Source organism: Canis lupus, chromosome 9, assembly GCF_003254725.2.
Source record: "Canis lupus dingo isolate Sandy chromosome 9, ASM325472v2, whole genome shotgun sequence".
In the NCBI taxonomy this organism is placed as follows: domain Eukaryota; kingdom Metazoa; phylum Chordata; class Mammalia; order Carnivora; family Canidae; genus Canis; species Canis lupus.
Window position 1 is genome coordinate 45,097,363 of NC_064251.1, and position 27,015 is coordinate 45,124,377.

A 27,015-nucleotide genomic window follows, 5' to 3' on the forward strand; every position below is an offset into this window, starting at 1 on the left:
AGAGGACTCTCAGGAGTCTCAGTGGCTACTGCAGCCACCAGTACCCCAACCTGCTTTAGTCACTGTCTATGATCTTTCTCATCTGAAGCCGAAGGGAAACTCCTGCAGCGAGGGCCACTACCTTCTTTCTCTCCAGCCTTTGCCAGTCACATTGTCAACCCTGCTCTGGGGCAGACAGTCCCTTTTCCCATGATGGAGGCCTCCAACAGCCCTGTGCACAGCAAAGGGAATAAGAAGCAGCCTCCACCCTTTATCTGGTTCCCTAGAGGCTGAATAGGCCCAGAGAAGAGGCAGAAGCCTTTCTATATTCCTCCCCTCTCTTCCAAGAAAGCCCCAGGAGATCTAAGGCAGTCAGTCAGTCCTCTTCCAGAGAAAGAGCTTATCCCTTCTTTGCCTCCAGCCAAGTTTCCTTCCACTCATTCAAGTATTTACTTCTCCTCATATACTGCATATGAATGATTTTCTCCTCTCCTTTTTAAGAACTTCTATGAATATCTGTAAAACTAAGTTGTTGAAGCATAGAGTGTACAGTTCTCCCAGGGTAGATTCTTTAAAAAAATAAAATAAAATAAATTAAAAAAAATTCAGCTTTATTGAGGTATAATTCACAAATGAAATTGTAAGATTTTAAAGCATACATCATGGTGATTTGATATACATATACACTGTGAAAAGATTCTCCCCATCTGGTTAATTAATATATTCATCACTTCATATATTTGTCTTCTGTATTAAAACATTTAGGTTCTGCTTTTTTAGCAATATCAATTATAAAATGCAATGTTATCAACTACAGTCACCATGTTTTACATTAGATCATCAGACCTTGTGCATCCTATAGCTGGAAGTTTGGTGTTAGGGTAGATTCTATACTTTATGCCTAACCTCCATAGCCCTGGGCCCAGTGATTAGTGCCTGACAGTCAATCAATGCTTGGAGAATAAAGGAATGAATATATGCACGTGTGTGTAAGTGAATACAGCCAACCAAAGTTTAGAATTCGGTTATCCTGAGATTGAAGAGAAAGTCCTTCAGTGATTAACTTTACCTCCTACTCTTCTTTATGACAGTTAACTTCTATTTCAAACAGTTATCAAGATCCCATGTCATTTCCTTTGTAGAAAATTCAAAGTGGGTCTTTCAATCAGTTTACTCTCCAGTTTGGTTTTCAAGTATAAGCCTTCAAACTGGGAAGAAGCTCTTCAATCTTTTTTAATGTGAGGGTGGGGATGGGGAGCTAAGGAAAGGGAAAAAGACATATGGGTGGGACGTACTCCCCAAGAAAACAAATCAGGAGGAGAATCCAATACTTTTTAAAAGCCAGCCAGTACGTGTAACCACTTTTGCCTTATGAAGAGGAAAAGACAACAAACCTAACTTAAATGAATGAAAGGTCTGGCAATTAAATAAAGCAACCCAGAATAATCTGCAAATACATATACCCAACTAATAGTTTCTCAGAGACCCACTAAAAGTAGAGTTATCTTTTCTCCACATGTGTACAACTTCATAAAAATATTCTTCATATAGCTTGCCATGTACTGGTCTCTTTAAGATGAAATCAGCCAAAAAATAAGCCAGTCCAATAGAGAGGATGCCACTGCTGACTGAACCAAATAAATCTTGAGGAAACTATATAAAGAACCTTGGCATATATTCTATCAATGACGATGTTGGGATCCCTGGGTGGCGCAGCGGTTTGGCACCTGTCTTTGGCCCAGGGCGCGATCCTGGAGACCCGGGATCGAATCCCACATCGGGCTCCCGGTGCATGGAGCCTGCTTCTCCCTCTGCCTGTGTCTCTGCCTCTCTCTCTCTGTGACTATCATAAATAAATAAAAATTAAAAAAAAAAAAGACGATGTTACCTGCTGACAATGAGATCACTGATGGGTGTCAGCCAAGATCTGGTGTCAGTGCTGCCCCTGCTTATCATACAACACTGGGCAAAGACTATAACCTTTCCATACCCAGTCTGTCATCTGCAAAATGTTGATAATAAATAAGTGTTCATGTGAATTCCTCAGTTAATGTTTTCAAACACTAGGAAATGAGTACAGCTCTAGCTATTAGTGAGTGAGTCACAATAATTAACTTCCTGCCATTCCACATTCATCATCAATGCTGAATGAAGTGCAACCAGATAAGTCAATGTAATAGTTGAATGAGGTCCTGAAATAGTGATCACCTTCTTTGTGCAATGAAGGTGAAGTAAAGAAGACAGTCTACAAGTAGGCAGTACTATGGTGATATACTTAAGAGGCACAGCTCACTTCGAGAAATAAAGTTTCCACTGGTGAAACTTTAACAATATTTATAAAATGCCTACTGTGTACAGTAAACATCCTGAAACAGACAGAATCCAGATTTTATCATCAAGGTTTGTAGAACCTAGTTTTAGCCATGGCTAGCAAAGGTAGTTATCCTGTTGGAAGAGATTTACATTTGTTAAAAGTCAATTTAAGGGCACCTGAGTAGCTCAGTGGATTGAGCGTCTACCTTCAGCTCAGGTCTTGATCCTAGCATCCTGGCATCAAGCTCCCTGCTGAGCAAGGAGCCTGTTCTTCCTTCTCCCTCTGCCCTCCCCCCTTGTGCTCTCTCTCTTCTTCTCAAATAAATAAATAAAACCTTAAAAAAAAAGTCAGTTTAAGTCCTCTAATTTCAGCCTGATTGCACAGGTAATTTGCAATAATCAAGCAATTATGTTGGGGATCAGGCCAGATAAATAAAATCTATAACATCTCATGAAATGTAGTTAGATAGATCCACATTTGAAATGACCCAGTAATTATAATATTGTATAGCTTAACATTATCAACAACCAGGATGTGTTAGGTTTATGTATGTGGGGTATAAAGGTCCAGTGACAGCACTAATACCAAGCAATTGCCATGGGGAAAGGGAAACTATTGACAATTTAAAAATGTAAAAACCCACAAAACAATCATCCTTTGTTGAGGGAGAACTTACTCAAAGTTCCAGGATACAATATCTTTCTACTTTATAGATACACCTTGAGTGGAGATTACTATGCATACATATATACCATACTATATATATACTCATTCTAAGTCACTTATTTGATTTCACAGACTATATATTTGGCTGAGTGACACCAAATAGATGAAATAATAGGTGCTATTTCAGTTGCATTTAAGAGCTAGATTCATCTAAAAAGCTTTCACTTGAAATACCAAAGGCTGTATAAAACATATACCTACGTACATTGGAACCACTAAAGATATCTGATTCTTCACATTCACGGCAAAGTAACACTGCTGATTCACTGTCTTCCAAATGAGAGCTCTGTAATATAAACAACATCATTTCAGAGATCCAAATGAATGGGGCCATAGGCATGAGGGAAAAGCCAGCAGAAATCACTGAATCATGTTAGCTCATAGGTGAGAAGGTGCAATTCTGATTAATGATGTCTATTTTGGAGAGAATAAAGCCAACGAGTTGATTGGTTAGGTGACTAGAAAACTGATTGAGGAATGTTTGATTAGCTTGAAGCATTTTCTATGGTTTCCAATTTGGGCAGTGGGGTGTCCGTTTTCTGGTCACCCCATGGAGGACATGGAGATAGAGGACATGGTATACACTCTGGACACTTCTCGGAATGGGGTAGGTTTGTGTTTATTTATCCTCATATCCAAAGGTACATATTTGATATGATTGTTTAGAGTCAGGCTTTAGAATATAGCATAGGACATGATTGGGGTATCTAACTACTAGCCTCATTAGCCCTCTGCTAACAAGTGTTTATAAGAACAGCCAAAAGATATGCCCTACCCAAGTCCCCCTGACAGATGCCAGAAAATAATTTAAAACCTTTCTTCCACTATCCAATCTCTTTTTCAGAATCTGTCTAGAAGATAGATACGGAAAACGAGACAAAGGAGTGAAACAATTAGCTGGTAACACAAGACTATTTTTCCCTTATGAATAACACCACCACAAAAGAGGAGAAAAAAAGCTCCAACTCTGACCCATTAAGTTCCATCCAAATGTTTGCTGTTTGAGTAACAGCTGCTGGAAACTGAGCTTTCCCTACATAGAGATGTAGATGCTATGTCATCAAAACTTCCCATTATCATATTATCCAGCAATCCCACTTCTGGGTATAAATCCAAAAGAACTAAGATCAGGATCTGGAAAAGATGTCTGCACTCTCATGTTCATTGCAGCATTATTTACAACAGCCAAGATAACAGAATCAACCTAGAGGTCCAGATATAATATACGTATCTATCTATCTATCTATCTATCTATCTATCTATCTATCTATCTATATTTTAAAGATTTATTTTTACTTATGATAGACAGACAGAGAGAGAGAGAGAGACAGGCAGAGGGAGAAGCAAGCTCCATGCCAGGAGCCCGATGCGGGACTCGATCCCAGGAACTCCAGGATCACGCCCTGGGCCAAAGGCAGGCGCGAAACCACTGAGCCACCCAGGGATCCCCCCTATCTATCTATATTATAGCGTTCTCTCTCTCTATTATTCAGCCTGAAAAACAGGAAGTCCTAAGTGAAATAAGCCAGTTATAGAAAGATGAAAACTACATGATTCCATATATTTGAGGTATCCAAAATAATCAAACTCACAGTAGCAGAGAGTAGAATGCTGGTTGCCGGAGGGACAAGGTGAGGAGTAAATAGAGAATTTTTGTTTAATAGGTATAAAGTTTCAGATTGTAAGATGAAAAAGTTATAGAGATCCACTGTACCACATAGTATAATACTCTATTGTGCTTTTAAAATTTTTGTTAGGAGAGCAGATCTCAGGTTAAATGATCTTACCACAAAACAAACAACAAAAAATTGCAAAGAGGCACAAGGAAACTTTTGGAGGTGATAGATTTGGTGATGGTTACAATGATGGTTTCACAGGTGTGTATGTCCAAACTCATCAAATTGTATATATTAACTATGTGTAGTTTTTTTAATCAATTATACCTCAATAAAGTTTTTAAATAAATGACAAAAAAACTTCTCACTACTACTGGCTGAAATTTAATCACATTTAACTACTCTGTGGCTAACCTAGTTGACTCTTTGATTTTTCAAAGCTGAAACTATGTTTCAACCCACTGAATACCCGCAGAGATTAAGAGTTTTAGAGTGGAAATAAATGAAAGTAAAGTTCATTGTTATTATTCCTGGTAACTGCCTTTTCCTGGTTTATTTCCTTCTTTCTTTTTTCCTACCTTGATCCTTTGCTTACTTTAGTTTTCCTTATTACAACCAAATCTCATCTCCATTATCCCTCTCTCTTCCTCTTTTATAAAATAAAACAGAAACAACCAAATAGTTAAATCACTTTTTAAATCCTGCAAATACATTTGTTTTTACTTTCTCTTTCTAATTTTTTTAATCTATTTTTATTTATTTATTCTTACTCCCTTGCATTTTGGAGGGGGGGGGAATAAGAACTTTTAAAAAAAGATTTATTTATTTTAAGGGGGGGATGGCTGGGTGATGGGCATTAAGGAGGGCACTGGATGTGATGAGCACTGGTGTTATATGTAATCTCATAACCCTGAGATCATGACCAGAGCCAAAATCAAGAGCTGGACCCTTAACCAAGACACCCACCCCGGGAAAAAATAAGAACATATACCTCCCATTTGTATTTTTTTTTTAATGGTGGTTTTAATATTTTTTTTTATTTATGATAGTTACAGAGAGAGAGAGAGGCAGAGACACAGGCAGAGGGAGAAGCAGGCTCCATGCACCGGGAGCCCGACGTGGGATTCGATCCCGGGTCTCCGGGATAGCGCCCTGGGCCAAAGGCAGGCGCCAAACTGCTGCGCCACCCAGGGATCCCCCATTTGTATTTTTTAAAAATCAGACTACAACATACTTGAAGACTTCTAAAGTCATATTAGAAAGGCTAAAGGCATTAAAAAAAAAAAAAAAAAACCACACACACAAAGGATCTGAAAGAATAAGGTAGAGATCAAAACTGCTTTCAATTCTCCCAAATACTCATATCACAACAGATGATAACATAGGTAATGTTAAGCATATTAAAAGTAGCTTGTCACTGCCACAGAGTATACAATTAATCCAAATTACACTAGTTAAGAGTTTAAAGTTTTCATTCTTGTAAATATTTCAGCATGTTTACCTGAGCTCTTTAAAATAGCTTCAAGACGGGATCCCTGGGTGGCGCAGCGGTTTGGCGCCTGCCTTTGGCCCAGGGCGCGATCCTGGAGACCCGGGATCAAATCCCACGTCGGGCTCCCGGTGCATGGAGCCCGCTTCTCCCTCTGCCTGTGTCTCTGCCTCTCTCTCTCTCTCTCTCTGTGACTATCATGAATAAATAAATAAAATCTTTAAAAAAAAAAAATAGCTTCAAGAAAAAAAATAAAAAAAAATAAAATAGCTTCAAGAAAGAGGTCCTGTAACAACTTGCACTCCTAAAGTTATTTTAAGACTTTACTGCAGACTTATTAATTGCAATTTAATTCGTTAAGATACAAAGTATCAATTTAAATATACTGGTTGCATTAGAAATAACTGGTTCACAGAACAAGTATTTACTTGCAAACAACATACTTAGTTCCAAATTAATTCTAATCCTAAAGGAAGACAAAGGATATTTCAAGTTTTTTCCTCTGCTTTCTGGGGTACTTGGTAATTCCAGTCCCTGAGTTGAGTTGTTCCTGGGTTCTGCAGAGTGAACTGCCATACTTTATAACTATGAATGTATATTAAGGAATTCTATTAATGAACGAATGAATATTTAGGAATTCTATTAATATAATTCAGCACATTAAGTCAAATGAGAAAACTATAGGATTATCTAAATATATTGATGCTAAAAAAGTATTTGATAAAATTAACACTTTCAGTACACTATGAATAAAAGATGCTTCCTTTACTCACTCTTTAGGTGGGCTTTCATATATACACAGTACTCAAGTTGGTAGGCCCTTACCCCAACTTGGCCTTGCCTGAATTTCATATTGAACAAAAACCTCCAGTGTTTTTCTAGCATGAGGATGGTGATCATCCCCACTTGGTACTGCAGATACCAATTCTCCTTTCTTTTCCCTCTTTCCCTTCCTTCTTTCTTTCCTTCCTTCCTCCCTTTTTAAATGTTCTTTTGGTCATTTCAGTAGGAATTTTGAAGAGGATAAAGTCAAACTCATGTTTTTTGCATTAGAAGTGCCAAGTTCAAATCTTAACTAATTTTTTTTAATTTATTTTTTATTGGTGTTCAATTTACTAACATACAGAATAACCCCCAGTGCCCGTCACCCATTCACTCCCACCCCCCGCCCTCCTCCCCTTCTACCACCCCTAGTTCGTTTCCCAGAGTTAGCAGTCTTTACATTCTGTCTCCCTTTCTGATATTTCCCACACATTTCTTAATTGAGTTCATATCATAGTTCTGCCACCTATTAACCATGTGATGTTGATTACTTAATCTCTCTGAGCTCAATTTCCTCATTCATAAATATTGGCACAACAATAGCATCTACCTAAATAGGGTCAATGGAAAGATTGCATGAGAGATTACATAGGAAGAGCACTTAGCATGACTTAGCTACTAATGTTCTACTGTTGCTGCTGCTGTTGCTAATAATAATATGATAGCAATAATAATCTCCATACTACATGTAAAAAGCTTACAAAATTGCATTAAATTCTCTTTCAAAGGAACTTTTGCTATCTAGGGAAATTTTGCTCCTATAAAATTATAAGTGTTTCAATTCTAAATAGAGACAACTTGCATTCCCTATATAACCCTGAAGTGTTGAGCTCACAATGAGTCATTTGTTACAATTTATTGTACCCCTACTAAGTAATTTTCTGGGTGCTGAATTAAATACAGTAAAACTCTAAACAAAAAGGGAAAGATAACTGAGTAGGTTCCAGAATTGTTTTTGTTTTTTATGGAGATGCAAAAACTATAAAAATAAGGATATGGCTCTGTGAAAATATGTTCCTTTGGCTAAGTATTGTTTGGAGAAAAACAGAGGCGAAGATTGTTGGTAGTAAACACATCCATATATAACAAGAAATCTCAATCCAGAACAGCTTCTAAGCAACAATTATAGTAATAAAATGTTGCAATTTTTATATGGAATGTATGATGCAAGGACTCATGTCCTAAGGAGGATGTTTTGAAGAGTGTTAAAATCTAAGTAGTGCAGTTACCTAACAATTTGCAAGCAGAAGTCTTAAGAAATAATCCCACAAGAGTCAAAACCTTTTGCTACTCTTAAGAGTCTTTTATTCTATTCTTGTTACAGTTTATGTGATTTTAAGAAGCAGAAAACACTATTACATTTCTTTTATCTTTTATATTTTCTTCTCCAACTTCTTTGGGGAGTTCTAAGTGAACACACTACAGTAGTTCTTTAAAAAAAAAAAAAAAACTAGAGATTTAGAAAATATACTATTAGACACCATACCATAAAATATGTGTGTACCTTAAAGCCTGGTGAACACTTTGGGACTAAGAGCGTTTAACCCTTAAAAGGCCAAGACAAGAGGTAGGTATTATTTATCCTGACACATACATGTAGCTGGCTTGACAAAGTGACTTCACAGCCTAATGATGACCTAAGTGAGACAATTCTCTCTCTGTAGTCCCTAACCCCAAGTTACACATTTAAAAACTCCCTTCCTTCCTTCACATTCCTATGACTTATTTTTATAACTGAAAGTTTGTGCCTTCTGACTCCTTTTACCCATCTTGCCACACTTCCCCCACCTCTGGCAGCCACCAATCTGTTCTCTGTGTTTATGAATTTGGTAAAAACCATGATTTCAATATATAATATATGCATATTGCAAACAAAATTCAGAAGGTGTAAAGGAGTATTTAAATTTTCCTCCCATCCCTATCCTCCCACCTCCTAATTCTCCACAACCCAATTCCTAGAAGTAATCACTATGTGAGTTTCTCGGGTATCTTTTCAGAGATATTATGTGTACATACAAGGATATATGTATATCCTTTTTTCTCAAAATATACAATGACACACCATACCTATTTTTCTGTCATTATCTTTTAAATCTATTTTTGTTTCACTGTTTTAAAATAACATAACACAAAATTTACCACCTTAACCATTTTTATGTATAGAGTTCATTAGTATTAAGTATATTCACATTGTCGTTCAACCAATCTCCAGAACTTTTTCATCTTGCAAAACTAAAATTCCATGTCCATTAAAAAACTCATCCTCCCCACTATATCCCCCTGGCAATGGCTATTCTGTTTTCTATCATTTTGATTACTCTCAATACTTCAGGGGCACCTGGGTGGCTCAGTGGTTGAGCATCTATCTGCCTTTGGCTCAAGGAGTGATCCCAGGGTCCTGGGGTTGAGTCCCACATGAGGCTTCCCCCAGGTAGCCTGCTTCTCCCTCTATGTCTCTGCCTCTCTCTGTGGCTCTCATGAGTAAATAAATAAAATCTTTTAATAAATAAATACTTCATATAAGTGATATTATAGAGTATTTGTCTTTTTGTGACTGGCTTATTTCACTTAGTATGTCTTTAAGGTTCATCTATGTTGTAGTATGTGTCAGAATTCTTTCCCTTTTAAGGCTGAATAATATTTCACTGTATATATACACACACCACATTTTGTTTATCTATTCACTGGTCAATAGATACCTATTTCAGTATTTTTGATCAGTTAGTCCATTGTATAGATGTTCCACAATTCAGTTAATCAGCCTCCTATTAATAGGTTCAGATTACTTGTAATTGTATTCATTTTCTAATTTGCTGTAACGACAAGCTTGACAGCTTAAATGACGCAAATTTATTATCTTTGTAGTCTAGAGGTCAGGAGTCCTAAAATCAAAGTGGTGGCAGATCCATAGTCCTTCTGGAGGATCTAGGGGAGTTTTACAGATTGAAATGTGCCCCCTCCCCCAAATAATCCCTAGGACTTTATAATGTGACTGTATCTGGAGATATGGTCTTTAGAAAGGTAATTAAATTAAAATAGGGTTTATTAGAGTAGGTCCTAATACAATATGACTGGTGTCCTTATAAGAGGAGGAAATCAGGACATGGTAACACAGAAAGGAAAGCCCATGTGAAGACAGAGATAAGACAGACATCTACCACCTAAGGAGAGAGATCTCAGGTAAAACTATCAACCCTGCCAACACCATGAATTCTAGCCAGAACTGTGAGAAAATTAGTTTCTGTGGTTTAAGCCACTAGTCTATGATACTTGTTTTGGCAGCCCTGACAAACTAATACAGGGGAATCTGTTTCCATGCCTTTTCCAGCAACTAGAGGCCACCTGCATTCCCGTGACTTGTGGCTCCCTTCCTCCATCTTTAAAGTCAGCAAAGATGGGTTGAATCTTTCCCATTATTTTATCAATCTAACCTCTTCTCTGTCTCCCTCTTTCACCTTCAAAGGCCCTGGTAATTACATCGCCCCCTATTCCAACAATCCAGAATAATCTGCCTATTTTAAAGTCATCTAATTGGAAACCTTAATTCTGTCTGCAACCTTAATTTCCTCCTCACCATGTAACATATTTCCAGATTCATAGCTGATTAAGATGAGGACTCTTTGGGAGAGGGGAGCATGATACTGCCTACCACAGAATCTTCTTTTCTGCAAGTTTTACTGGTGAAAAGAATTGTTTTATAGAACCCAATATTCATACCAGTATAGTGGGAAGCACAAATAACATTACAGCTATATACTTTGCACATAAAGCGGATCCTAAAAGCTTAGTAGCAGCAGCAGAATGTTTGAAATTGCCTTTTCTGGATGACTGTTTGGATTTCATTCAACCACAATATCTCACACACAGGCCTCTTTGTAATCAATGGTACAGATCTGCAAGACAATTGGCTAGTATTAAGGATATAATCTATGGCCATTGAAGGACAGCAATAATTAGTCACCTAGAAAGTTTAAATCCGGATGAATTGGTAGTTCCTTCTTGGCATCCACAGTTCCTTGTACATATATTTTCTAACCCTTACCTCACTCTACCATAATTATTTCTATATATATTGTTTTCCTTCCTCTAGAGTGTGAGTTTTTCAACTTGTATCTTTAGGGCCTGGCACACGTTAAGCATTCAATAAATATTCAGGGCAATTCTTCCCTGTTGTCAATAACAATAACACAAATTGAAGATGAGTTGTAGTCTTTGTGTATAGCTATGGTTAAGAGACCAATCGTCTTTCCAAACACATGATGTTTGTCCTTTAATTAGTCATAGTAGCAACAGCTCCTACTGAAGGGCCAACTGTTACACGAGACACTGCCTCCATTAGGCTCCAAGTTAGCATGGAGGCTTTAAGCCAAAAGGGAATCTTTATTTCTCAGAGCTACTTAGAAGGTTGGCTTGTCAGTGGCTGACTGAGTCCAGGTACTCATATCTCAGTACTCCCTAACTTTGGCTTGCAATTTAGTCCATCTCACCTACAGAGGTATTGTTGCTTTTCACTCCTTGCATGTACCATGTAGCTATTTTACAGTAAGCATCACAGGCATGTTTCCCCACTCAGTGCTCCCTTCAAAAGCAATAGGATTTCTCAGTATAAATCTTATCCATCCTTCACAGATCACTCAAATCCCAGAATTTCAGGAAGCTTCAAAATGATGATTTCAGCCTCACTCACCTTCCTCTCCTTTAAGCCTTCATTGCCTTGGCAGGGTTGGCAAACTATAGCCTATTATCATATGGCCAGCAAACTAAGAATGGTTTTCACATTTTTGAAGGGTTTTTTGTTTTGTTTTGTTTTGTTTTGTTTTTTTAAAGGAAGAAATGCAACAGAGACCATTTGTGACCAGCAAGACCGAAAATATTTACTACCAGGCTCTTAACAGAAAAAGGTTGCCAACCCCTGCCCAAAAACACACAATTCTGCCTAATGAGAAATTGCCTAGAATTGTCTCTAATCTTTAAGAATCATAGTCTTAGCTCCCTTTAGTAGATTCTCCCTGTTGTCTACCAAAAGTCATCTCTCAACTCTCTCACATACCTACTAGTCCCACCACTGAAGCTGAAAAGCCATATACCTGCCTTTTTAGCCTTCAAGCAGGCCAGCACAGTTACATATTCTAATCCTGGGCAGCCTTCGTGGCACAGTGGTTTAGTGCAGCCTGCAGCCTAGGGCGTGATCCTGGAGACCCGGCTCTCTGCATGGTGCCTGCTTCTCCCTCTGCCTGTGTCTCTGCCTCTCTCTCTCTCTGTCTCTATGAATAAATAAATAAATAATCTAAATTAATTAATTAATTAATTAATTAATTAATTCTAATCCTAGTCAAGGGGACCTAAGGGCAAGTCTGCTCGAGGGAAAGATTTCCAACCCTGATAAAGGAGAATTGAGAAAAATAATGACAAAAACTCTGCCTTTTCTCTGCCTTTGGCTGCAGTGGTGCAAAGATATGAGGTCTATAGCTGTGACAGCTATTTTGTGACCTTGAAAGAAGAGGCTCAAAACCAAAAGGCAACATGCTAAGGATGGCAGTGCAGGAAAGCAACAAAAGAGACTAGCTTCTATGGACAGTTACGATAATCAGAGCATTTCTGATTTAATACTAAAATATTTAATACTGGGCAGCCCCAATGGCGCAGCGGTTTGGCGCCGCCTGCAGCCCGAGGTGTGATCCTGGAGACCCGGATCGAGTCCCACGTCGGGCTCCCTGCGTGGAGCCTGCTTCTCCCTCTGCCTGTGTCTCTGCCTCTCTCTCTATCTCTCTGAATAAATAAATAAATCTTTGAAAAAAAATATTTAATACTAAATCTTGTAAAAATTATACACTACAAAATCATTCATTAACTGTAAGTGGCAGAACAAAGATTTTAACTGAAATCTCCTAGATACCAACATCCTACTCTTTTATTATCTCCCCCTTCTAAGTCTTTTATCTCAAAAAACAGTGATAAGATTTAGAAGTTCTCCACATTTTATTGAGATATAACTGATAGATAACATTTTATTAGTTTAAAGTATACAACATAGTGATTTGATAGAAGAGTAGTTGTAGATTGGGAGACTTTACTTTTTAATTCTTTGAATGTTCACTTATGATAGTATGAATGTTCACTTATGATAGTATCTCAGATCCTAATTAAATACATTACTTGTAATAAAATTCACACTCTCACACATATTATTTGAGTATTTTTTTTAAAAGCCCACCAAATCCTGTCATCTTGAGGTTTGGGGTTTTTCCTTCTCTTTTTTTGATATAACCATCTGTCCTACAAAGGCATGTTTCTGAAATAGGAGAAAAACCTTAAGGAGTGATTCTTAAAGTGTAGTCCCACATCACCAGCAACAGCATCATCTGGGAACTTGTTAGAAATGCAAATTCTTAGGCTCCACCCTGGATCTACCAAATCAGAAAATCTGGGGGTAGGGCCCAGAAATGTGTTTTTAACAAGTTCTACAAGTGATTCTGATCTACATCTACAGATAACATTGTATAAATCACTGCTTTAGAACCACAATGGTGCAATCATATCAGTCCTAGACTAGCTCTTTAAAGCAAAACCAACAAAAGGAAACTGGTGAATTGTCAGTGAGATCTAAAAGCAGTCATATATATATACATAGATTATTCAATTTACATAAAGAGGCATTGCCTGTATTTAATGAATGCCTACATAGGTAACTAAGGTACCAAAGAGGATTCTGAAAAGCAATCATCCACAGAAGAACAAATTAATAAACAAGTAGCTAGCAAGTTCATAAACACATGAAAAAGCAAAGAAGCCAGTAGTAGATGGTCAACCCTCACTGAAATCTCACAAAAAGAAAATAAAATAGCAACTCAGAACTTCTAGATCTGGAATCTCAAAATACAAAACTTGGATTTATGTCTCTAGTTGCTAATTAAACGGCTCAAAACTGATATACAATCCATAGAGAGATTATCTATTTGTCTCACCTTAGGCAAACCAAACAATCTATTATTTTCCATTTGGAGTTGGGCTTCTGCTATTAACAAGTTAGCGGCTTAGTTCCCTCCTTTCTGTGTAGGAACTAAAAAAGAATGTTCTGTCAACTTCATGAGCTGACAGCAGGCTAGCAAAGCAAGGAGATATAAAAGTTTAATGTGCGCTGAAAGCATACAATTCTCGTTGACCTCCATTTATTTTGGTAAATCATCCTACATATTATCTTTATGGTCATTAAAACCTTAGACTTCCAATTCCTTATTTCCCTCCTCAGACTAATATATGAGAGCTACCTGTGGTTTAAACACAGCCATTAAAGACCCCCAACCCCTGCCATGCAAATACCTTTAAAATTTTTTGTGTGCAGCTTGGTTTGGAACCTGGGCTATGAAAGGAAACAGGGTTTTAGAGACGATAATGCGTATACCATGTAATATGACCACTGTATGCTTCTGTAGAGTGTGCAAAGAAGTGAAGCTCTGTTATTCCTTTGGGGAACACAGGTTTGAAGAGCAAAGAGACAGCTATTTTAGAGAAACTGGAAGAATTCAGAAAACAAGAAGACACTGAAAAAGAAAGCAGAGAAAAGTCTCCCTTGGACAACTGTCTGGGTATGTGTGCCAGGAAAGAAAGACAAGTGCAGAAAGATTGCTGTTACTGAGATAGAGTCCTGAGACATGACCAAGTCAGGTTTCAGATGATTGTGAAAGAACAGTTTTTACTTAAAATCAAAGATTAGACCTGTTTCTCAGTAAGTAAAGAGCTTGATTCCTTCTTTAATAAGTAAGAGAACTGAGAGACTGAGCTCTAGCACCATAGGAGGAATCCAGGCTGATTAGCAAGGAAAGCTAGAGACACTTAAAATTAAGGACTAACAAGCTGAGCTGGGAGTAAAGTAAGTGATGATCTTGACTTGTAATTAGTTTCCTATTTTGACCACAAGATCTCTTCTTACTGCAGAAGGGTCATTTTTGCATTCTAATTAATTGCCTGGACTATGATGAGAGAAGCTGCTCAGAAGGAGCTAAAGGGCTGTAAACCTCAAGTATAATCTTCCCAGAAAATTCGCTCCCTGTTTCTTTGGAGAAACAGTTATACCAAGTATTAAAAGTATCTGAGGGGATCATCACTTGAACACCTCTCTAGAGCTTTCCTTCTCTGATTCGACTCTCAACATGTATGAAAAATCAGTTAGTTTGAGGTCTGGTAGAGGTAGGGCTTGCTCCTCAAAATCCTTTAATTCATAAAACTGTTAAAGATGACAGAAGCCCAATTACAGAATTGGCCCAAGTCTGTCTTTTTTTCTCCAGTCACTCACAATTCAGGGGCTGACACAATTGTGAGATTGCTAAACTCCTTGGGGAAACTCTCATGCTGGTAGGAGACAAGGTGATCACATAAAATTTAGTTTCCACCAGAGAATTTTGAGAAGGGTCCCTATCAAATATTGGTCATGGGCCAATGGTATTCCCAAGTGACAAGAACAAGGATACGAGAGACCCAAAAGAGGAGAATATCAAGGAGGATTTAGAATCAGGAAACTTGCAAGAAAGAGTCACTCTGTTCAGGCCAGGGTCAGCAGAGACCCTTGTTAACAAGATCCTCTGATGACTGCCACAGAAAGGAGTTCTTCTGAAAAGAAACTTGCAGAAAATGATGAATTGCTTTTGACAGTGGTTCTTCTCAAGAACAAAGGCAAAATGCAGGATGGTCCTCTGCAGAAGTCAAAATCCATGTCAGCTTTTTCACAGAACCCAGGCCTAGTAGAAATCAGAGCTCTTTTCATGAGTAGCAGGGCTAGATACTAAAGCATAGTTTATGGTTGCTGTTGTCCTGATACTAGAGAAAAACCTGGAGTTTACACATGGACTTCTTGCATAGGACATTAGTCAGCACAAGGAAAAACTCTAGGCCCAGGCAATGCGCCTGAGGAAGCAGTGACAAGTGCCATGTCCTATAAACATCAGTCAAGTTCTGAGAGGCAGAGCTGTCTGAGCCTGGATAGAACTGTCAAAAACCAGGATGTTCCAGCAGAAAAAAAATCCCCTCCTAAGAAGATAATTTCTCTGAAAGAAAATGTTCATTCCATGTCAAACTTTAGTTCTTTCTCATGTTAACATATCCTCTGAAGTGGATGGTCTGTTTCTCTTAACCAAGAAAATTCTTTACAAATATACTAATTCCTTCTAGCTGGAGTAAAAAAAAAGATAATAAAACCCGAAAAGCCATTGACTTGGGAGTTGTCCTAACCCATTTTGTTATTCCCACTATTCCCACAGTCTAGATGGAGAACAAATTTTGACATTAGAATACCACTGGTATTATTGGTTGGTAATGAAGCCATGTGCATCTCAGAAAATTATCATTTAAAATACAAAAATGTACGGCTCCCAGGTGGCTCAGTTGGTTAAGCATAGAACTCTTGATTTTGGCTCGGGTCATGATCACAAGGTCATGAGGTCAAGCCCCGTATGGGGCCTCACTAGGCATAGAGCCTGCTTGGGATTCTCTCTCTCTCCTTCTCCCCTGCACCACTGCATGCACATGTGTGCATGTTTTCTCTCTCTCTCTCTCTCAAAAAAAAAAAAATATATATATATATAATTTACTCTCATCCCTTTGCCACAACAAGATAATTCCATTAGGAAGGGGACCAACTCATCAGGAAATGCAATGGAACCCTACACCCTCCAGATACTTTAAATCTGGAACTTACTGTCTGTAAGTTCAGATCACTGCCATTGGCTCATGTGGATTTGTCAAAGGAAGGTGGTTAGAAAGATCCAAAGTAAAAATCACCCTAATAGTTACACTTCCACTGGGAGTTAGAAAACAAAACATCCACTACCGAAACCCAACTTTTAGATCCAAACTGAGTAGAAAACAGACTATATAGTGTCACAGAATAAAACTTCCTCTGATGAAAAGTGTCTAGTTTCCAATTTCCAATGTCTTTCTTTCTCTAATCCTCAACTAACTGCAAACAGAAATGAATAGGTAGTTCCTTCTTGTGATTTGAAACTACGAATTGTCTGCTTAAAGGATAAGAAACAGTTTCATATTTTGACAAAAAAGATCACTTGTGGTTAGGGCTCATAAAAGTCCTCTCTCCAAGGACTGTTCATAATTTATACCTAGTCAAGTAATACCACTAAGTATACCCAGTTTCCTCAGTTCCAAATAATCAAATGAAGATACTTTCTAATCTTCTTATTGAAATAGTTTTTCAGGTTTCTGTGTATGTTTTAGCATTAACATTTTTTAAAAAGATTTTATTTATTTATTTATGAGAGGCACAAAGAAAGAGAGAGATGCAGAGACACAGGCAGAGGGAGAAGCAAGCTCCATGCAGGGAGCCTGACGTGGGACTCCCAAGTCTCCAGGATCAGGCCCTGGGCTGAAGGCGGCGCTAAACCACTGAGCCACCTGAGCTGCCCTTAGCATTAACATTTGACAAAATTCCTTAGCTAGTTATTTCCCACTTACTCGTAAATCTATAATAGGCCTAATAATTTTGAGAATAAGTAAAGAAGTGTTGTCCTTTCCGACACTATAGAATCTTATGAAGGAAGTTAGCACTTCCTTTGAAATTTTGAAAGTTTTGGTGTGTTTGGGAGGAATGTGTAGTTATATTCCCTGTCCCACTTGGCCAACGGACAGCTGGTAATCTCAAAAAGCAGACACCATCTTCATTTCTCAGGAGCCCCACTGCAACAAACCACAGTTTTTCAAAGTCTCCCCTGAATGTGGTAATCAACTAGCATCTACTCATTTCTTCACACTGCAGGCTGAGAGCCACGAATAGCTTGTGAAATCAATTTAGTAGTTTGCAGCAACATAGCTTTTTTTTTTTTTTAACTGAATAGAAAAGAAAATATCAGAGTACACTGCATAAAGGAAGAGGAAGAATTGTTTCATGAAACTTCTGTTTTAGATATGTATGTGTTTAAGAGCACCTATATAAGCATAAAGTAATCAGAAAATATCTTTTATGAAGGCACTAAAAAAATAACATTTGAGGGATCCCTGGGTGGCGCAGCGGTTTGGCGCCTGCCTTTGGCCCAGGGCGCGATCCTGGAGACCCAGGATCGAATCCCACATCGGGCTCCCGGTGCATGGAGCCTGCTTCTACCTCTGCCTGTGTCTCTGCCTCTCTCTCTCTCTGTGAGACTATCATAAATAAATAAAAATTAAAAAAAAATAACATTTGATTAGTAAATTTAATTTACTTCCTTTCACTTGCCCTCTAACTGATGTGCTAAACAAATAGTAGATCCCAGCAGGAAATAAGAGAATAGTTACCAAAAAATAAAAAATAAAATAAAATAAAATAAAATAAAATGGTGTAACTTCTAGAATACAGGAGAAAATCTTTGTGGCAATGGGTTCAGCAAAGATCTCTTAATGGTACAAAACACACGCACCATAAAAGAAAAAAAATCATGAAATATATTTCAACAAAATCTGCCTTCAGCTCAGTATATGATCCTGGAGTCCCGGGATCGAGTCCTAGGTCAGGCTCCCCTAGAGGAGCCTACTTCTCCCTTTGCCTATGTCTCTGTCTCTGTCTCTCTGGGTCTCTCATGAATAAATAAATAAATAAAATCATAAAAAAAAAGAGAAATATTCCATATTAATACATAAAGAGCTCCCTTGTTTTTATTCTTCCTAGGTAGGATTTCATTGCATAGATGTATCATGATTAATTAACCAGCATCCAAGCTTTTATTATTAGAATAAATGCTGCAATAAATAAGAAAAATATCATTTCACATAATTACAATAAATTTCTAGAAACACAGTTGCTGGGCCAAAGGAAAAGTATAGCTTTATTTTAAGTAGATGTAAAGTTAGGATGTGACCCAAGAGTTCGGTTCACCCTTAAAAACCAAACCTGACAAGGAATAGAGGTCATATAGTTAGCTGACCAGCGATGACTTTAAAATATTTTTCTTTATGTAAGTAAAAATGGCAATGAAAATACTAAATGATTATTTTCAGTAATGGTTACTTTTCAGTGATGGCCAGTAACTCTAATTCAGCATTCTATATTATTTCCTTGTTGCCACAGATGGTTCAAGGCAATTACAGAACTCTTAAGTTCATTTATTCAACTTGCTATTGTCCTAAATACTGCTCTGCACTTTTTAAAACATTAATGTTTGGCATTTTAAATAGCATCATGATTTTAAACTCATTCACAATGCACCAAGTTTAAACATTTATTGAATCCTATCTATAAAGACATTGTCCTTGCCCTCAAAGCGTTGACTAAATTAGTAGTTTACAATTGGGGCAAAAATTCAGAAAGGAGTGTTTTCATCTTTTAATGTTATATAATGATCTGTGCTTTATTTATCTTTCCTTCAATAAATAGTACACCTGGCTGCATATTTTCATGTGCTTATTTGTTATCTATATCTTTTCTTGGTGAAGGGTCTATCCAAATCTTTTGTCTACTTTTTATTCTCATCTTCCTATTTAGTTGTAAGAATTCTTTACATATTCTGTATACAAATAACTTTGTTAGACATATTTGACAAACATTTCTCCCAGTCTTTAGCTAGTTTTTATATTCTTTTTTAAAGATTTTATTTATTCGAGAGACAGCAAGAGAGAGCAGAACAGGAGGGAGGGGCAGAGAGAAGCAGACTCCCCACTGAGCAGGGAGCCCAATGTGGGGCTTGATACTCAACCGCTGAGCCACCCAGGAATCCCAATATGGAATATTTCTAAGTTGGACTAGGTGGAAAAAAGCAAAAGTATTGTGTATAATGTGGTACCATTAAAGTAAAAGAGCAGAAAGGCATACACACACACACACACACACACACACACACACACTGCTTATCTACATAAGCATATAGTATGTGTAGAAAGAGTCACAGAAAACTAATAATATTAGTTAATTAGTTGTATGTGAAGAGGAGAATAGCATGGCTGGGAAACAGAAGGAGGAAGAAGACTTAAAAATCAAATAATAACAATGAAATAATTTACTTATCCTTTCAGCATAAACAAACCCCAGAAAAAAACAAATTTGATTAAACTCCGACATGTCTGAGTGAGGATACTGACATGTCATAGAGGCAGGCACCTATCTGGACCTGTGTGAACTCCTTTAATGACATGGAATATTGGTGTCTAAAACCCCAAATCCATACATGCCATCATTCAGACACTGATTTAGCAAATTCCTGCTGGAATTACATCTTCATTGTCCATTTGATAAAAATAATAGTTTCCCCTTAAAATTTCTCTTCATTACCTGTAACTTCTATCTCAATAGAAAATGAAGAAATAGTCTTTCTTATAATGGATAAATGAAGTCTGGGCATTCCCCAAAGGTCAAAATAGGATCTTCCATAGGTAAACCCTAATTATATACAGGCTTCTAAATATGACAACAAAATATGGGGTAAACTGAGGTAGTATAAAGGCTTTCTGAAGTTGTGAGATTCCCTTCAGCATTTCTAAAACTTCTCACATGAGAAAGAAGGGAAGCAAAATATGGAATTTTAGGAACGAAACTCTGGCTAACAGGGTTATGGAGCATCTAAGAAGTCACGGGATAGGTCTGACTTTCTCAGAGGAGAGTTGCTTTTTCTTTTTTTTTTTTTTAAATATTCCCAACATCTGCTATTAAAATTAGTTCTGCACAAATGTTTGCAGACGCAGAGCAGCTGGCAGTCTTGCCTGCTGCATTTTGCCTATTGGTGGATCATAAGCAAGTCACTAAAGAAGGGCTATTGAATTTTCCATTTGTGTTCCAGTGTTTTCAGAGAACTGGCAAATTTATGTTCTGGAATACTGGATCCAGAATGTTAATGTTGTACGGAACTCTGGGTAGAGCTTGAGATATTCTAGCAGAATTGAAAGTTTATACCTATTCTCTCAAGATAACAGGATTTGAAAATATACTCCCTTGCAGCCATTTGCAAGCAATCTTTTTCACACCAGTATAAAGATATACTACTCTATCTACACTAGTGCTTTCTGATTCATTTGATTTTTTAAAAAAGAAATCAGAGAATAAACATGTCCTACTCCATTAGTTAATAAAAACTGTAAAATAGAAAGGATACAATTTTCATCCTTCAGGCTGGCAAAATTAAGAGACTATAAACATTTCTAAAACTATTAAAGAAAAGAAGAACAGGAACTTGCACACCAATAGCTCTGAGTGTAATATGGTAAAATTTTTCTGAAAAGTAATATGACATTGTATCCTAAATAAATAAATAAATAAATAAATAAATAAATAAATAAATAAATGCTTATTATCCTAGGATGCCTGGGTGGCTCAGCAGTTGAGCGTCTGTCTTTAGCTGAGGACGTGATCACGGGTCCAGGTTCCCTGCAAGGAGCCTGCTTCTCCCTCTCCTGTCTCTTAGGAATAAATAAAATCTTAAAAAAAATAATGCTCATTATCCTAAACTCAGTAAATTTCAGAATTCATTTTAAAAAGACAATCAGAGATGTATACAAAGATTTATGTACAAAATGTTCCCTATAGGGGGATCCCTGAGTGGCTCAGCGGTTTAGCGCCTGCCTTTGGCCCAGGGCGTGATCCTGGAGTCCCGGGATCGAGTCCCACATTGGGCTCCCGGCATGGAGCCTGCTTCTCCCTCTCCCTGTGTCTCTGCCTCTCTCTCTCTCTCTCTATCATAAATGAATAAATAAATCTTAAAAAACAATGTTCCCTATAGAATTATATATAATGAAACCCAAATGTCCAACAGGTAAATAGCTAAATTATAGCACACTAAAATGACTATTTTAGTAAAACACAGGGAGACTCTTATTTCAGCCAAATCCTTTAATAAGTCTGAATCATTTTTTTAAAACAGAAAAACAGTGATAGAAAGCAGTGGTCTATTAGACATGCTTGCTTTGGGTTGTTAAAAGTTATAGAAAGGTAAATTAATTTCTTTTGAATTATGTAAACATTGGTTTCAGACTAATTCCAGGTCTAATTCTTGAAAACTTTTCAAGAGTTATGTATTTTTTTAAGATTTTATTTATTTATTCATGAGAGACACACAGAGAGAGGCAGAGACATAGGCAAAGGGAGAAGCAGGCTCCTGGTGGGCAGCCCAACGTGGGACTTGATCCCAGGACCCTGGGATCATGCCTTGAGCCAAAGGCAGATGCTCAACCACTGAGCTACCCAGGCATCCCGAGAATTACATCTTTAAGGTTGTTTTAATATCACACAATTGGAACTGGTGACTATTAGTACTCACTGGACATAACCACGCAGTACAACATTAGCATGAAGTCTTGGCTCCCATTCAATAAACAATACATAGCAACAATAAAAATAGGTGTGTATTCTTATGCGTAGATCCTACATGGAAAAAGAAAGGCCAAATTGCCCTCCCATCCAAAAATGCTGAATGATACTTACATACAGGGAGGTGGGTAAGGAACAACTAAAGAAGGCGGGTGGGCTAGTGTTCTTTTAACATGCTGATGTGGAGCATAGGAGGGCTTACAGTAGCATAGGAAAATTCTTGGTAGCCTGAAAGGTAATTTTATGGCACAGTAAAGTACAAGTAATGTCTGAAATACTTCATGTTTGAAAGAAAAAAGTTAAATAATTCTGGTAAGTTTCAGAGCTACAGGGTTAAAAAGAAAAAGCAAGCAAGCCAACATAGAAGCAAAACAAAAATATCCATACTTACTAATGGGTTACCTTAAAAAAACCCAAGAGAAATGAAATGGAGTAGAATGGAGTAGAAACATAATTTTAAAAATAGTCTTTAAAATGTGTAACTAGCTCAAAAACTTTTAAAGAAACATATGAAACAAATACATAGAGACAAGAAATACATTTAAAAAAGAAAGAAGAACCAAGGTCACATATCAGAGAAGAAAAGTTGGGCTTTTTCATCTTTATCTACCAAGGCAAACATCAATCAACTTCTACTATTAGTATAAGACCTGTGACCAGAGTAAAGCAAATTAAAAATAATTGGAAACTTAATTCAAGGGAAGGTTCTCCCCACTCCATCCCCTTATATTCTGGTTTTATAAGAGGTTATTGACAAGAACACAGATGGACTAATTTATAAACAAGTTTCTAGGGATCCCTGGGTGGCGCAGCGGTTTGGCGCCTGCCTTTGGCCCAGGGTGCGATCCTGGAGACCCGGGATCGAATCCCACATCGGGCTCCCGGTGCATGGAGCCTGCTTCTCCCTCTGCCTGTGTCTCTGCCTCTCTCTCTCTCTCTCTCTGTGACTATCATGAATAAATAAATAAAATCTTAAAAAAAAAAAAAAGTTTCTAGGAAAAGTTCTCCAGAGATTTCATATTTGGCCCAGTTTCTTCCACTTTCCATATCTATACTCCCTCTAAAGAGAAGTGTTCAAAATAATGGCTGCTTTCCAGAAACGCTTATGAATATTCTAAGAAAGATATTTAATTAAAAGGAATTTTCAGACTCTTTTAACTAAAAAAAAAAAACATCATCATTGGGTTTGTTTTATTTATTAGCTTTATGAGTTGTGAAAAGAGAACACTGAGATGCAGAATTCTGATTGTCAGAAAGCATGTAACTGGGCCAAAAAATTAAGTTAACTAGAATGCTGCAGACTCTCAAAAGAAAAAGGACTTGGTCTTAAGCTTTCTTTTCTTTCTAACTTTCCCCTGCCAAGTGATCTCATTAGTCACAGGACTTCAAATATCAACTGCTCACTGATGATTCCCAAATGTATATTCCTAGCCCCAAAACTCTCCTTTAAGGTGCAGACTCATATTCAATTATTTGTCATCTGTATGGGGGGTCTCACACTCATGGGTAGACTCCCCAGTTGAACTCCCACTCCCTCCCCCAAATCTGCTCCAGCCTAGAATTCCTTATCTTAGAAAATGGTGCAAACATACACCTCAGCTGCTATAATCAGAAAGCTGGAGGAGCACCTGGGTGGCACGGTCAGTTAAACCACCCTTGATTTTGGCTCAGGCCTAATCTCAGGGTCGTGAATCAAGCCCCATGTTAGGCTTCACACTCAACTCAGCACAGTCTGCTTGAGATTCTCTCTCCCTCAAGCTCTCTCTCTCTCTTTCAAATAAATAAATAACTTTATTTATTTACTTACTTACTTACTTACTTATTTATTTATTTATTTATTTATTTATTTATTTATTTATTTATTTATTTATTTATTTATTTATTTAAAAAAGCCGGTCATGTTTGACATATTCCTTTGCCTCAATCCTCTATGCCACTTATCAGGAAGAGGTTCTACCTCAAATCTACCCACTTCTTGTCTCAGCTGCCATAGCCTCCCTACTGGCCGGCCTGTTTCTACCCTATCTCTCAGTCTGTTCTCTAAAAAGGGCAGCCCGGGTGGCCCAGCAGTTTAGCACCACCTTCGGCCCAGGGTGTGATCCTGGAGACGCAGCATCGAGTCCCAGGTCGGGCTCCCTGCATGGAGCCTGCTTCTCCCTCTGCCTGTGTCTCTGTCTCTCTCTCTCTCTGTGTCGCTCATGAATAAACAAATAAAATCTTAAAAAAAAATTAAAAGAAACCAAAAGCCATCTTTTGAAAGCAGAAATTTTTTTAAATTTTTTATTTATTCATTCATGATAGACAGAGAGAGAGAGAGAGAGAGAGGCAGAGACACAGGCAGAGGGAGAAGCAGGCTCCATGAAAGCAGAAATATGGTCACACTCTGTTGAAAACCTTTCAGTGGTTTCTCCATATCTCTGGGGGTGGGAGGGTGGGATCTAAACTTCTATGTTCTATGGGATCTAAACTTCTAAAGCCTCACATAATCTGGCCATTGTGTACCTCTCTAGTTTCCTTGTTTGCCCCACTGTGTTGATCCAGCCACACTGGCCTTCCTGATTCTCAAACATGCCAAACTCTCTCCACCTCAGAACCTCTGTATATGCCATTCCCTTTATGGAGACTACTCTCTCCCTTGTCTTCCTGGGACAGTGGCTCCTACTCATTCTCCAAAGCTCATGAAGTTTGACTTCTTCAGGAGGCCTTTCCTGACCTCCAATCTAAGCACTGCTTCCTATTTGTTTCAGTCGTAGAATTACCAGCTTGTAATTAAAAATTCATGTACACACTTAATTTTCACTGCTATGTAGAGTAAGCTTTGTGAGAGAAGGAACTATGTCTGCTTTATTCATTAGTACGTATTTATTGCCCTACCACAGTAGGTGACACATAATAGATACTCAATATATATCTGTAGAATTAATAAATAGACAAGTAAAGATTTTTAGAAAGCAACTGGAGAAATATATGATACTCATGATCTCAATCATCTGAGCTACATAAATTATGATTAGGCAGAAAAATAAGCTCAAAGCAGCAAGTAAACAATTGAAAAGTCTGATTGGCTTATTTTCTGATGTCATCATAGGAGATCTTAAGCACAGCATTTGGTGTTATTTTTCATAATTATATAAATTGTACAAAGTGGTGGCTAAATTACATGAATGTCCCCTAAACTTCATGTCTATACTATTTATTTTTTAAAATATGTGCAGAAGTATCTGGGTTTTGGGTTTTTTTTTTTTTCTAGCTTTAAAATTCCAAAAAAAGTCTAAGAATTAAAATATGATGACTATGCTTCCCAAACAAAAAGAAATCAGAATGTATGTTGATGAATATTTAAAACTAAAAGTATTAAAAATCCACAATTATTATCATTTCCATATTACAAATAAGGGTATAGGACTCAAGTAATTTACCAAGATGAGTATAAGAGTCAGAATCAATATTCAAAATAGGTTTTCTTATTCAGAAGTGCATGCTGTTCCTACTTTGTCACAGTGCTTTCCACTGTTCATTTATGTCAATATTTGTCAAGTATCTACTAGGTGCTATTGTGATTTAATAAATATGAGGAAGGAAATTATAACTTGTCCTTAAAGCTAACAAATACTTCCAGAATTAAACTAAACCTAATGAGAGAAAGAGTGAGAGTGAGAGACACTACTTGAAACAAAGAGAATCAACTGTCTGTCATTTTCTTTGTTACATCTGCTCCAACAGCATGTGACATCCTTTTGAGGCCTCTGGCCCATCAGAATGTTATCAAAACAAGATGCATTGTTTCCAAGTCCCAATCAAGGCCCATGAAAATAAAGCTGGTGTAAGTAATGCCATAAATAGAATGTTGGATATTCTAAGTTTTGACACCTAAAGATGTTAGAAAAATGAAGGATGTTTTTTAAAAAACTTAATGTTACAAAATAATTTGTTCTTGATGATCAAATAAAAAATAAAACGCAGACCAAGTGCAAAGCCATAATATACTTATGCACATGCTGCTAGGAAAAACACCCCACTAGTCATTTATTCATCCATCTATCCATCCATCCGTCCAATATGCACCTGACTAGCCAGCCATCACACATCACTGTGAGTGCCTATTACAAAGGATACTCTGCCGCACAATATGTAAGGCTAAATCTAGTGTGGATTCCACCCATAAGTAGCCTTCAATTTAGTACTAGAAGGAAAAAATAATTATAAGATTGGTTAAATAGTGAGACAGAAAAATCCTTTCTGCTCAAGCATTAGGGATGGCTTTGTGGAGGAGAGGTGTTTGAATCAGGCGTGGTTCAAAGATACAAAGATACATATATATGGAAATGTGAGGAGAGTACACATGTGCATTCTGTCTGGGTAGAGGCAGCAGGATGAATACTCTAGAGGGGCAAAATGGAATGCAGGCTTCATCCTGGAGTCCATAATTGTGCTATTAACTCAGCCCACTTAATTCGTAAATGTTGAGAACTTTCCCACTTGTAACTGTAAAATGGAGCTAGTTATCACCTTCCTTCTTGACTGAGCTTTTGTGAGAAGTAATTAATATGTACAAAGGAGTAATACTCTCAGAGGAAGTTTCTTTTCCCAGATTTTGAAGTGAAGTTATTTAAAGTAAAATAATTTTACACATTACATTTTCTATCCTAGCTTCTCCTCAATAAGTCTTGCATGAGCCAAAGTTACTCTGGCCAATCTAATGAATAAAACTAGCATAATTCCACAAAGTATCACAGAATCCCTTGCCTCCTCCAATTTATGTCCTAATCTTGCTAAGCTAGTGACACAGGTAAAACAG

At 37.4% G+C, this 27,015-nt stretch overlaps 1 protein-coding gene across 4 annotated transcripts in view; it reads right to left on the minus strand.

Annotated features, from left to right (window-relative positions):
- SSH2 (slingshot protein phosphatase 2) overlaps nt 1-27,015 on the minus strand; it is a 238,819-nt gene that overhangs the window by 176,805 nt on the left and 34,999 nt on the right. For 3 of the 4 annotated variants that reach the window (XR_003147115.2, XR_003147114.2, XM_025476263.3), the window contains exon 2: nt 3,225-3,305. The exons of the other annotated variant lie outside the window; for it this stretch is intronic. Coding sequence is in view for 1 of the 3 variants with exons in the window: in XM_025476263.3 (XP_025332048.1) it covers nt 3,225-3,305 (81 nt within the window). In the remaining 2 variants the exon portion in view is untranslated. The remainder of the gene's footprint in view (nt 1-3,224; nt 3,306-27,015) is intronic. 4 annotated transcript variants of the gene reach the window in all.